Source organism: Vanellus vanellus, assembly GCF_965231255.1.
Source record: "Vanellus vanellus genome assembly, chromosome: 1".
Lineage (NCBI taxonomy): Eukaryota > Metazoa > Chordata > Aves > Charadriiformes > Charadriidae > Vanellus > Vanellus vanellus.
Window position 1 is genome coordinate 40,214,088 of NC_138905.1, and position 14,222 is coordinate 40,228,309.

The 14,222-nt window shown below is 38.6% G+C and overlaps 1 protein-coding gene across 1 annotated transcript in view; it reads left to right on the plus strand.

The window, feature by feature from the left end:
• MYRFL (myelin regulatory factor like) overlaps window positions 1–14,222 on the plus strand; it is a gene marked incomplete at its 5' end in the record, with an annotated part of 47,438 nt that overhangs the window by 12,255 nt on the left and 20,961 nt on the right. The window contains 8 exons of the mRNA XM_082483181.1: window positions 1,000–1,067; window positions 1,163–1,421; window positions 2,868–2,959; window positions 4,725–4,872; window positions 8,255–8,450; window positions 9,533–9,609; window positions 10,762–10,872; window positions 11,459–11,549. Coding sequence (XP_082339307.1) covers window positions 1,000–1,067; window positions 1,163–1,421; window positions 2,868–2,959; window positions 4,725–4,872; window positions 8,255–8,450; window positions 9,533–9,609; window positions 10,762–10,872; window positions 11,459–11,549 — 1,042 coding nt within the window. The remainder of the gene's footprint in view (window positions 1–999; window positions 1,068–1,162; window positions 1,422–2,867; window positions 2,960–4,724; window positions 4,873–8,254; window positions 8,451–9,532; window positions 9,610–10,761; window positions 10,873–11,458; window positions 11,550–14,222) is intronic.

Here is a 14,222-nt window from a genome sequence, read left to right on the forward strand (position 1 = left end):
CAGCACAGCGGCCAGCGCTGCCCAGACCCGCCCCGGCCCGCCCGTACGAGTCGTTCTTTATTCAGGTTTCAGCCGTGCGGCGTGCTTCTCCCCGGTGATAAACTCAGGCGCTGTAAATCATCGGTCAGCAATGGTGTTTGGGTTAAAACACGACGGAACGGCTGTCTTCCGTGCGGGTTTGGTTTGGTTTGGTTTAGGTTTTGAAGCTTTTCTTTGAGGAGGCTGTTGGGATGGACCTGTTAGTACGCTTCATTTTAAATTCTTTTATGATTTAGGCATATAAGATACTAATTATTGGCCCCCCACTATGTCCTTCCAAACGGAACTGGAAGATTGTGCAGGACCGAAGAAAGGGAAGGTAGCTCGTCACCCATGGAAACCCCACGTTAAGTTTCTGGGTTGTTTTGGTCAGTTTGCAAAAGCCGTTGTTTCAAGCGGGGCAGATGCCCCCTTCCCCCCCCCCCCTCCCCGTGCGGCTGCCCCCCCTTCCCTCCGCACTCCGGCTGCCCCTCCTGGGGAGCAAGCTGCTAAAATGGGGCCCGCCAGCATCTGATGGGGGCTGAGAGTGCTGTGGCCAAACTCAGGTCCTAAGAAATTGGCCAGTGGATGAAGATGCTACGGATGTTTAACCTGTAGTCTGGAGAGAATGGCTGTAAAGCCCTCGTGAGCTCCATGTATTCAGAGTCGCTGGCGTGCCCAGAGGTAACAGAAGAACGGCTCATGGGAAAGAATGAGGATTGAAGTCAGGTCATGGAGGGGAATTTGGGCAACAGCTGGTAGGGATGGGGCCTCAGTGCATGAGGGAGAGGTGGAGGGCTATAGGAGATGGTCTGATGTAGCGTAAGTGATGTTGCTCCTGTGAGAAGGGGCAGCAACCATGGTGAGCAATGCTTCCCGAAGAACCTTGTTAGTAGCCTCTTCAGCTGCTTTCAGCATTGCCTCGTGGTCATCCTCCATGTCTCCACCCAGTAGAAATTAAAATCTCATTTTCATTCCTAGGCAAAGCCAGTTGCCAGATTCCCCACCAGACTCTGGATCAGAACCGTGTTCTCCACCACAGCTCCAAAGTAGGTCACATGAATTCTGCCTCTCCCAAGCTTGTAGGAAGGTCTCAAGCTCCTTTTCTTTTCTCCTTACTTTCTTGTCTGTTTACTTCTTGCAGCCACATGGTATGATGCTACGTGGCCCAGTGGGCTGCAGCCTCCGCTCCCATGCCCATCTGCTGTGGCACCCAGCAAGCTTCCATGCAGGTTCATGGAGTCTTACCCTGACACCAGTGCTGGTGGACATCCCTGCACCACTCCCCAAGGCTGCTGTCTGAAAACAGAAAGTGCTGTGGCTCCTTGGAATCATTCTACATCCTCCAGCTGTTTGGGTTTTAATTATTCATACTTTCAGCCAAATGCATCTCATATTTCTGGGTAAATGATAAAGCTTTTATGCAAAGGATGAGACATATTAAAAAAAAAAGTAGACCTGGTAGAAGACATGGTTTAAGACTGGTGTAAAATCCCCGTGGGTGTAGGGTTTTCCACAGGATGGCAGTGTTTAGACATTTTTGAGACATTTGAGTTGAGGGTTCTTTAAACATCTTGATTGAAGTTCAGATGGGAAATAGAAGTGGATTTCAATCTTTAAAACGTTACAAGGCTAAGGAGGAATAAACAGCTGCTTTATAACAGGATTATAAAAATAGGCGTTTTGCAATACCTATTGTAGGGATTTGTCCATAAGGGATCTTGTAAGTGTTCTGACAAGTGACATGAGAGAAAAAAAAATTAAATTGTCATATCTATGTAAGCAAGTGAAATAGTATTCATATACCATCTGCCATATTCACCCACCAGCATGTTGTGGATGCTTAATTATTTAAAATACACTGGCTAGTGCAAGCATCCAACCATGATACCTAGTAAGAATGAACTGACTGATGCATGCCAGAGGGGTACCTCCCTGGTTATGTGGAGAGAAATGTGAATTCATCAGTCTTAGTCCTGGGCTTGCAGATGCTCTGTCTCCTATACAGACTTCAATTATGTGTTACGTGTGATTTGGGGAAGGAAGCTGGGTCTGGGTTTCTCAGTGGAGCTATTTGTGTTCTTCGTTTGTTTGGCAGTAGAAGGTGCCAGTTAATGAAAATCATATTATTTTCTGAGGGAATACTTTGGTTATTGGAATTTAAGATACAAAATACTTCTTGACTAAATGTGGAACTTTGGAACAAACCCAGAAAAAGAATAACAATCAACATGGTGGCAAGACTTTTCTTCTGCTCGTGGAGAAACCTTAGTTTGAGTACCTACTGGGCCTGACTGAGACCTGGAGTTTGGCTTGTTTTTTCCCCCATCCAGAAGGAGTGGCCATCTGTGAGGATATTCCAGTTTAGATTTGATAATATCAAAACTTTGCACAAAGGAGCATTTTTTGAAGTCTCACTTTCTGGGAAAGGGGGAAACAGTTGCCCCTTGAGATCTCTTCATTAATGCATTAGTATAACTGCTACTAGTGTTTTCTGTATAAGAAGGAAAGTGAGTTCATGCATGGTGCAGAACAATTATTCAAGGTTAAGCTGTGATTTTAGTGCAAATGCCAGGAAACAGTAAAACCCTGCTGCTTATGCACTGTGTAAATTTTTTAAAAAAGATCAACTTCTCTATTCATATGAAATAAAAAAAAAAACTCATTTATGTTTTGGAAGGAAAACTTGCATAATTCAGTTTTAAAAAGCCAACAACAATCTCTTCCTCCTGGCAAATCAGAATTTGGATGACAATACAGTTAGGGTGAGATACCTTGGTGTTCTCTGACTCTGTAATACCTATATTTAAACTTATAAATGAGTAATTCAATGTGTGTTTTTAAAAAAGTATTTCTGCAGCATCAGGCAAAAAAAGGAAGCTCTCACAATTAATGGGAGATGCCACTGATTCTTCAGTTCAGTCTCAGGACTCCAGACAAGGTAAGCCACTGTGTGAAGATGAAATTTAGTGTTTCATGCCATAGACAAGTAAATATTTTAAGACCGCAGCTCCTGCTGGCTCTGAAAAGGTAGTGGTATTAACAGTCTTACTCCACTACCAGGTTTGGAGGAATTTACCTTTTCAGTGTTTTTGAAAACCAGGACCTATTTATATTTGGCGAAGAGAGAAGAAGTGTTAGAGGTTCATACTTCCTGAGGACTTTGTGGACAAAATATTCTGCCCTTCTCCATGTATGAGCCTGCAGTACACAGATGATACCATACTCTGCTGACTTTGCTTGGTGCTAAATTGGCTGGGCAAAGAAACCATCTTGAGTCAGCTTAACAGGGAATTAATGTGGTGGATGAGCAAACAGATTGCAGTTTCCCCTTTATCATCTCAACTCTGTATTTTTTTCTATGAAGTGTATCCATGCACAAGCTTGGTGAAAGCTGTGTGTTCTTTCCCGCCCCTTCCCCAAATTAATTTGGTTCATTGTTTTATCAAGATAAAAATGCTAAGCTTATACCAGTTGATACAAAAAAACCCTTATCAGGCATATACAGAAATGGATCGGCTTCTGTGAAGTGTGAGTCTCTCTGTGAATGTTTGTAATGAACAGTTTATCTGAGGAATTTCACCCTTGTCTGTTAGTGGAAAATCTGAGAGTTACCTGTTATTTCTTCAGAGTAAGTTATTTTTCAACATTAAATCAATCTTTTAGAACACTTTTAATGAGTAGTAACTGGATTTAGTAGGTTACTTTTCCTTTGGTTTCTTTTATTTGATCAGTGTTGCTTGATTGCGAATACTCCTCTGTCTACTGCTGCTGGAAAGAGAGGATGAGCAGATGCTTCTGTATCTAAAATTGCTATTGCTGTTTTTTATACGTAAAGCTTTGAAATATGCTTTCCTTGGGAGTCACTGTTAATAAAATTGCACTGACACACATGCTATTGGAAAAAGAACACAGCCTTTGGTTAAAGTCGCATGAGGATCATTTAGAAATGAGGTGTGAATTTCTTTACTGTGTTTTTTTTCTTTTCTTTTCACTCTGCTGTCAGAAGTGGGGAATTGCAAATGAAGCTCGGGCCTGAAATGATCCTGTAGGCTTTGTCTTACTGTGCTGTCTCTAGCTGTGGACAGATCTTAGCTTATATGCTCAATGACATATTTTTTCCCGTCCTTACTGTATCCCATTTATCTCTGTCTCTTATCACATTCTCATCTGTCTTCATAAAATGTATAATATCTCAGAAAGCATTAACCAGTCAACCAGATGTAGTGATGAATGTGCTTGCTGTTGGAAAACTGTGCCTCCTGCTCTCGAACAAAGTACCTGTTGCAGTGAGTTGGAGTATATTTAAATCTGTAGTAGAGAGAATGGGAAACATATGTAATTATTTTGCTTAATTGCTTCTTGTGGTGTTGCAGATTTACAGTAAAATGCTTAGCTTCTCTCCCCCCTCTTCCCCTTCCCCCCCCCCCCCCTCAAGGAAACCATCCTTTTGGAGAGAATAAAAATAGGAAATGCTGCTTGTACAATATTTTGAAAATCAGGACAGCTGAAAAATTTATTTTCTAGGGCAAGGAAATATAACACAATCTTTTGGAATAACTGCAAAGGGCAATCAGATTTAAATATATATGCAATGTATTTGTGCTTTGTATGTATGTATATGTAAATATATTTATAAAAATGTTTATGCAGGATTTTTGGCTAGTCACAAAAGTAGTAACTGAATTGTCACTATCTCTCTACAGCAACTGTTAAGGACTACGCAGCTGAAGTGCAAGAATATGACAGTGATGGACAGAATGCAGCTTTGGAAAAATGCTGTCAAGCTCTAACATGGCAACCATATCAAACTTCTCAGTGGAACAGCTTATTTAACTCTAATTATGAAAAACTGTAAGCACTGATGTTTGCATTTGGGAAAAGTGGTTTCTTGGGATTTTCTTTTTTTGCTGGTATTGTAGTTTTATAGGAATAAATTATACATTTGGCATCCCTTGTTCTTACTGAAAATAAGTCTGGAGAAGGAAGTATAGCAGGCATGATGGAATATGAATCTGCAGATGTATCAGATAAGCAGAACTTTAAACACTGATTGAAATTCATGCCAGGTTTTCTGATTTCCCTTCAGGGATTTAGGGGCAAAAGAAAAATGAGTTTAACTTAAAATACCTGTTAATTTTTGTTTCTTTTGTCAAGCAAATTGGGGCAAGTCATTACTGAACATGTGGCACCTTCCCCTCTAATGGCCTAAAACAGTAAAGAAAAATTGAAATAGAACATAATTGTATTACTTCTGGGCTCATATAACCTAAGTCTTAACAACTATATACATGTATCTATGACGTGCAACTGTTTAGTCAAAGATTCAGAGTTTTCCTGTATCAATCAGAACTATAAATAATTTTTTTTGCCACATGACCTGGCAAAGGTCGTTCCAAGTTCACTTTACATCACTGGTTTTCTCCATTCTGGTATTTAGGGAATGATCTCTTTTTAACAAATGTCCTTTTACAGTGTGGTTTATTCCCTGGGATTTGTGCAAACAATTTGTATTTGTCTCCACAGAACTTAAATAGCACAGTAAATTTTAATTTTTTCTCTAGCCCAACCTGCTAGAAGCACTCATGGGAGTTTAGAGTGTATCAGTGTCATTGCTGGACACTGATGTTCCTTATTTCTGCACAGCGTGGTAGAGGCAATACACATGTTACTGTATCCCCCACAACCCTTCCCTAAGGTATTGACATAACAAGAGAGCGGACAGCTCAGTGTCCACACCTTTCTACTCCTTGGGAGCTGGTTGGGCCAAGAAACCTCCAGCTGTGTTTGTCATGTGAATTGTCACTCTAAATGGAAGTAGATTCCAACTCCTGTTACACTTTCAGTCAATGACTACCTGGCAGCTGTGAGCTGATGGTGGTAGATTGCTCTTCTTGCTGCTACCCAGTTTCTTGTTGGTTCCCATACACTTAAAATTGGAGTTCCAGGCTCACATTTCTTGGTGGCTTGTGTCAACAATGTGATCCTGAGCATTAAATCATCCAAATACACATACTGTTGCCATTACTGCAGAAGGGTATTGAGATATTTGCAGAGGAAGAAAGTGTTACTTTTAAGTGAGGTCAATGGCAGTGTCTTTGTTCCAAGATGCACTGTAATTATGGCACAGTGCACAGATTTTCTGAGTAGTGATCCTGTATTGTTAGCCTCAAAAGAGTCATGTGCTTATCACTGCTTAGTGTAGATGGGTTGATACCTCAAAATTGCTGTGCCCATTTTAAGGACATTTTTCAAGTTAATTATTATTTTCTATTTTATTCATCCAGTATTTTAACCTTTTTATTACTTCATTTTCACAACAAAATGCTGTTAGCTGAGCTAAATAAATTAGAAAAGGTTACTCTACCAATAATTATGCCCTGCATTGTGTCTGCTTGACACTTTCTTAGCCCCTTGCCCCATTACTGTTGTGATTTGTGGGACTCTATTCCAAAGGTGTTGCCTGAAGACTCAAATTCTGAATACAAAGTGAATTTGAAGGGTATTTCTAGGAGGGATACTTGAATGACAGGGATATCCCTTGCTCCCTAGAAGTTCTTTCAAGTTTTACTATACTGCTCGGTAAGACTGATCATTCTTTGTGCTATCAGATCAAAATATGTATTTGCTCTTAATTACTGTAAATGGTGTACTCAGAAATGATAAACAAGAAATTCCTCTTTGGGAATCATTGTTCCAAACACTTCAACTTGGAGAAATGGAAATTTGTACTTTTGCTTCTCAATCTGCTCACCTGCATGTAAGCAAATACTCTGAAATTGCTTTAAGAATATCAGCTAGTGAACTTGCTTCACATGTAAATCTGAAAAATTACTTCTTTCGCTACTATGAAACACACACATTTCCTACATAAATAAAAAGAATTACCAGTTGTAGGAGGAAACCAGTTGTAGGTGTTTAAGGCCGGGCTGGATGGGGCTTTGAGCAACCTGGTCTAGTGGGAGATGTCCCTACCTGTGGCAGGGGGGTCGGAACTCGATGATCTTCAAGGTTCCTTCCAACCTAAACCATTCTATGATTCTATGAAACTGAAGAAGTTTTGCTTCTTTAATAACGGTGGTTTGAGGAGATGGTAGACACTTCATTATAATTTTAAATATGAATTAACATATGACTTAGTAGTTTTGAAGTAGTCACAAAGTAGTTTTCTCTTTATTCCCTGTCCCAGATAATTGGTGATTGTTTGAAAGGGGCCTTTTGTTCATAATTTATAAAAAGATAATAAAGTCTGTGCGTTTCTTTTAAAGCCTGTACGTTTCTTGTAAAGTCTGTACATTTTGATTTTTCCAACTATTAACGTGCAAATGAATGGATGGGTTCTGAAAAGCTATTCTTCAGTAATTGTGTTAATGAGAAGTTCTTAGTAGCATCAGACGAGATCATCATTATCAAACTTTCATTAGCATGAAAAGCCAATGCCCATATAAGAGAACCTTGCCATGTAGTCCTATTATTTCAGAATTATCCATCACTTAAATCAGAGGACTGGAAACATTGTTGGGGTGGTGAGTTCACTGGCTCTTTTAGAAAGATCTTTTGATACCTTTCTTTGTTTGCTGTGAATCATAAGGACAGAGTACTCTTTCTTTTTGGGTGACAAATTAGCCTTTGAATAAATAGAATAAGGTTTCCTTAGCTGGGGTAGGAAGGACAACATTATAAAGGAGAGTTTTATAGTCATCTGGCCAGAGGGTCAGTATTGATAGCTTTTCTTTTAGCCCGAGTAAAGCCTTAATCTAATCCCAGCAGTTTCTGCAGAAGCACTTGGTGTGGGAATTAGGGAACAAAATAGGCAGTCTTGCTGGCTCATTAGCACGTTGTTGTCTGCAGCACTAGTTCAGCTCTGTTGTTTATAGCAAAGTTATAATGAATGCTTGAATACACTAAAAGGTTTGGTTGTGCTTTTAGGTGAACAGAGCTCTTTTATACTGGATTTCTAAGTGAGGATTATGTAAGCAGCTCCACCTCTGGTTTCCAAACATTTCATGTGTCAGACTAGAATTAGAGTACACTTTATATGCATTTTCATTTTTACATCTCCAAAAGGCTAAGAAGAAAATACTGGTAGAAATGGTGATTGTAAAGATGTATTTTGGCTCCCATTTTGTCAGTAAAAATCAGATGGATTTTCAGGCCACATAAAAAATAGAAACTCAAGATGTCCCTCAAATATGCCTGTACCTAAAGTTGCTATTCTTTCTTCCTGTTTTTGTAGACCCGCTGTAGGATATCACATTGTCACAGATAAAGGATTTAATTTTTCAACAGCAGATGATGCCTTTGTGTGCCAGAAGAAGAATCATTTCCAAATTACAGTCCATATTGGAATCACTGGACATCCAAAATATATCAAAACTCAGCTGGGGGGAAAACCAATAGAAAAGTTCTACTTGAAAGCTTTTGGAATAAAGGCAAGTATTTCTCCTCTTTTTGATTATTACTTTTAATAAGTTAGTATGTGATTATCCACAGAATAAGGTAAATAATTGAACTCTTTTCTTAGTTTTGATCAAGAACTGACAAAAGAACGCTCTTTTAAGTTACTAGTGACTTCTGTGTGGAACCCTTCTGCAAAAAAGTGATGATTTATGGATGCTTGTGCTGATATATGCTGAAAGGCATCGTCTTTGCCTGTTTGCCATGGTTTCACTGACTTCCCTCTGTGGACAGAGGCAGGGGCATCATCTGGTGTATAGGTGGCCAATCTACCAATTGGTCAATAAGATGTATTGAAAAAAAGCAATTTACAAAGCAAAGAAAAAGAATCAAATATGTTTTTCCCAAACAGTTCACATGTAGAAACCCAATGAAATTTCCCCATTTCTATTCCATTTTCATTTTAAGAACCAAATTCTTCCCAGCCAGTATGCGTCCACAAACTTGCAAAAACAGAAGCAGTAAGAAATTTTAATCTTTCTGAAAGATTTTACCAGGTTTATTACTTACTACCAAAATTCAGTGATTTGAAAAATCCATGTAGGTGTTTTACAATTCAGTTACTACCAGTTTTGCTAATGCAGAATAAATTAGTGAATATTACTGTCTTCTGTTCCCATTTGAAGCAAAGTGCTGCTTGGTACCGTTCCAGAAAGGTACAGAAATTTACATTAAAATAACTTATGGAACTACCTTGCATAGGTTGAGTTCTTGTGTTGAATAGCTACATTTATGGTTTGGGATAGAATGAGCCAATAACAGTCTAGATTCAGAAAACAATTTTTCTTTTGAAAATTAATGCATGACTTCTCGTTTTTTTTTCCCCTTTCAAATTATATCCACAGAATGATTTGGGGCTTCAGACTAGCTGGAACACAACACTGTCAGGTGTCAAGTGATCAGGAGTCCATTCCCATCTTACTTTCTATACAGTTCCAAGAGAAATGAGAGAGCTTTCACTGTTTCAAACACAATTTGCCTATTAATTTCTATTGCAAATTTTATGTTTGAAAATGTAATATTCGTGTTATTTCTGAAAATTCTTTTTTCTTTATAGGTGGAAGCTCCAAATCAAACAGTTGCTATTGAACAGTCTCAGTCAGATCGAAGCAAAAAAACTTTCCAGCCTGTTAAGTAAGAATTTTGAGAAATTTATTCCATTTTATGTCAATACTTGATTGGTCAGAAATGTGAAGTAGTTGTTCCCTGGAAACTTGTAGTAGCTCTAAGCCAGCGTTACATTCAGCTAACATCACTGTTGTACAGTGTTTAGAGCTGTGTGGCAGATGAATTTCCTATCTTAAGAAATGTCAGTGATGTTCCTGTTCTACATGGGCATGAGATCTATTTGCAGTGCTTTTAAGGGGGAATGTCTCTGCTAGAAACATACGTGCAGCTTTTCCCTGGAACTCTGCCATACTTCTGCATCTTAACTCGCTGGCAGAATCAATGTTTGTTCTTCTGGCATAAGTGTCTTCTGTTGGAGCTGTTCTGTTCTCTATAAATAATTAAATAAACCTTAAACCAGGAAAAGATAAGGCAGTGTCAAGTTTGACAGGACAAGGCTGAGATAAAGGCTGCGATACATAATCTGCAAAAATGAACTTTGAGCTTAGGAGAAGAGCTTGATTTTCACTTTATTACCTCTGTCATGGCATTTGTCTTCATTTTGCATACTGAAGAATAAATTCTGGGTGTAAATTGTTTCATGGGTGGTGATGGTGTAGTTTTCATTTATACCAGGTGAGAATGCAGTCAGAGGACTGTTGTTTTCTCTATGCAAACTCTTTATTCATATTGTTTGTATCTTACAGGAGCAGTATGTATTTGAGACATAGGTCAATACTTTATAATTCCAGACATAAAAATTAGGTGCAGGTGAAAAAAGGGACAAGCAGTAAAATTTACTTATTTTAATGTGGGAATTCAGATCCAGTAATAAGCAATGTTACCCTTGGCAAGCAACAAATACGCATCATATGGAACACATACAGTTTTATTATGTTCAAGACTATCTACAAACACCAAGAAACACAAGACTGCTATTACTAAGAACAGTCTCCCACTGCTGTTGCTTTATCCTGTTTGTTTATCTCCTTGACAAAGTCACTGTGTTTTTAATGCATTTTTATAAAGCAGGGTTACTGCATTTTTACTGGAGTTCCTCTGTTTTTTCATTTGTCAGTTTTTGTCAAAACTGTTTTAATGAGTTTGAGGAAATATGGCTTGAGCCAGGTAAATCTCCAAATGCTTATTTCTCTGATCTTGTTTCCTTTTCTGTTTTAGAGTTGATCTGCCAGGGGACCAGGTAACTAAAGTAACACTGGGAAGGTTGCACTTCAGTGAAACAACAGCAAATAATATGAGAAAAAAGGGGAAACCTAATCCTGATCAGAGGTATTGCTGTAGCTTGTTGGCCTGTGTGTATGAAGTAGAAAAGAGAAGCTCTGCTTTAGAATGGAGCTGATGTTTGTGAAAAATCTCAGCGTTGCCAAATCCTGTGATTTTTTTAAATTTCAAATTCTGTGATACTTGGTATCTGCTTACAGGTTTCTCTTCTAGAGTCACAGAATGATGTGAGAATAAAAGAAAATGTATCATCCTCATGGTTAGAGGTTGTTTCAGGAAATCACAGCCAGAATGTTGGCTGATGAAATCAGGCAGCCAAAAAGAATACCCAAGTAATGATAATTTTCTTCTGGGGAAGGAAGGGTCTTCATCTTTGAGTCTTCCTTACTTAAACTTGTCAAAATTACTGTAATCTTTGTTCATTTTCAGTGATTGTGGGGCTTGAAAGAGCATATTACTTGAGAGTGAAGGAAATATTTTTTCTTTCATATTGTAACTTAAATATATTTTTAAAAATGTTCTGGCTATCTTTTTATGTATCAGTAATAGCAGTTGCATTTAAAACATTTTATTTTTTTTTCTGTGAGAAGACATTACTTCAATTATTATCTTGATTAAATCAATTTTAAATTAGATACTTCATGCTGGTAGTTGGACTGTATGCTGTCTCTCAGGACCAATTCTACCTACTGTCTGCAAATGTCTCTGAAAAGATCATTGTGAGGGTAGGTAGAAATTTATATTGCTTTCATGTGAAAAGTATTTACAAAACTGTTTTGATATACGCAGGAGACTATGGGGGATGATTCTTGGGCATAAAAATTACTATTGAATCAAAAAGACTGAGGAAAAAAAATTGGAGTTGCATATTGTATGAGTATGTTGTTGTCTTTTAATTACTGGGATTTTAAAATGTTAAAAGTAGAGCTGTAGAAGATTTCAAAATAAAAGCTTGTTGTGAATTCCAATACAAAATACCTTGATTTTTCCAGATTACTTTTTCTTTGAGGTGAAACAATTTCCTGCACTTGCCAGGAATTTGGTAAACACTTTCATTGGCTAGATGCTTCATTTTCAAAGCAGGATGAGAATGAAAAAAATTGCAAGGAAAGAAGGTCAAGCAGGTCTAGGAAGATTAAGACCCATAGCTGCCCCTTTCCAGTGTGTTTTCAGAGTGTCTCAGCTCTTAATTTGGTGGTTGTAATATAGATTTCAAAACAGAAAAATGAAGAATTGGTCTCTCTTCCTCATGACCATTGTTATTCAGTCCGATCCACAAAAAGTTTTCCTTTTAGTATTCAGCTTTAGCCTACAGTTAGAATTAGACTTGGAAGACGGAAAACCCCAGAGCTCTATTGTAACAGGAGGCTTAGGATTTAGGAGAGAGAGAAAGCGTAGAGCCCCAGTATGAGTGTGGTTGCGAGGGGGCTGCCAAAAGCTTTCAGTCCCAGCGCCTTTTCCATGTGACCAATAGCTGGTGATTAATATTTGAACTGGGCATAGTCTAGGATTATGGTTATTTCCAGGACAAAGATTATGTTTAGGGCTTAAAAAGATAGGAAATTTATGTGCCGTGTGGTGGGGCTGCCAAGGATGGCGAGGGCCTCTGGAAGATTGCAGTCCAGCAAACTTTTTCATATGGGCCAGTCAAGGAGCTTCTTGTTTGCACGGAGTCTTTCTAGGCTTCGGCTTATGGCGAGGGGTAGGCTCAGCATTTTGTTTTGGAGTTGAATAAGACCGAGAGCTCCAGTGTAATAAGTGGGGCTGGGAAGGGGCTTCCAAAGGAAGGTGAGGGCTGTCAAGAGCTTTTAGTCCTGGCATCACTTTTTGTAGGCCATTGCTTGGGTCCTTTCTGATGGCATATCATCTGCCTAGGCTTATAATTACAGCCTGGTTTAGCATTAGGGTTTGGAGAGAGCAAAAATACAAATCCCCAGTATGTGCAGTGTTGCACAGGGGCTGCCAAAGGCATGTGAGGGCTTTCCGATGGTTTCAATCCTGGCTCCTTTTTTGTCTGGGCCATAACTTTGTGTTCTCTTGTGCCATAAACCCCCCTTCCTTGCAGAAGGTTTTCGGAGGGCAATATGACCGAGAGCTCCTTTCTGGGTGAAGCTGCGAAAGGGATTTGAAAGCAGTGTTTGGAATTCAATAGTTTTCTGCCCTGCTGAGAAGTTTTATCATCCTGGCTGTTGCTGTGGGTTCTTTTATTTCAGGACACTGAAGGATTGTGTTTGTATCATTCCTGTATATTCAATGCTTTTTCTTTTTTGTCCATTAATTGCCACAATACTGCTTTCATCTGAATTTCTCTTTCTGCATCTAGCAGTGTTACAAATATCATCTCTTTACTAATTTGGGAAAACTGTTGAATTGTCACATTTGACTCATCCTTGGGATTATTGTTACCTTGTAAGATAGGTATTTTTATGTAAGATTTAGAAATTTACATTTTTCTACTTTTTTTAACGTTAGATTCTTTTGAAATTTTAATGAAGAGAGTTCCTTCAATGTGTGTGAGACAGTTTTTTAATAGGAAACCAGGGAATGAGATTTTGCAAACCTGGCCACTATTCCAGACAAAGATAAAAGAAGGATCAAAAGGCTGTGATTTGATGTGGTGGAAACATCAACAGGAAAGCTGGAAAGAAAAAGTAATTTTCCAGATGTCTGACAGGGCTTCAGTGGCAGGGTACAGTGAGCCAGCCCCTGCCCACCTTAAAGTGGCAAAGCTGTGCAAATGCACTGCGAGAGAGAGCAACTTATGTTCTGGCCCTTTATACACTCAAACATAACATAATAAAACAATCAGCTGAGTAGTGGTTACCAGGCATATCAGATCATGCTTTAATTGTGGCAAACAGTGATAAGTGCACAGCACCAGGCCTTGTAGATGGCAAAGTATTGTGAAAGCCTGGTTTCTTTAAATGAGTACAAACTTTTTATTGTGATCATACTTTTGTTCAGACTCAAGTTTTAAAGCCTGAATTCAAAGATAAAAAAAAAAGAACAAAATTAATTACTGAAATCAAATGCCTTTTCTAATTATACACACTTTGTTATTTTTTTGGTTTTCTTTGGAAGACCCTGTTTCCTTGACATGAAATTTCTGATATGAGTTTATTTTAAACATTAGAGAGGACTTTATGAACCACGTGTGTTTAATCTCTGCCTTGTTTGCTCTTTTCTGATTTCCAGCTTCAGCTAAAATTTGTTGGTAAATAAATGGTTACATGGCATAATGTCAAAGTTAAAATTTGGAAAGCTTTGGACATTGAATTCAAGGGAAAAAGCAATGAGGCCAATGCTGTATGAGGAGAAACAGTTACTTAGAAGTGACTCCACTCTGTTTTTTTCTGTTGGTGTGTTAGAAAAGCTCTTGAATACAATTTAAATATTAA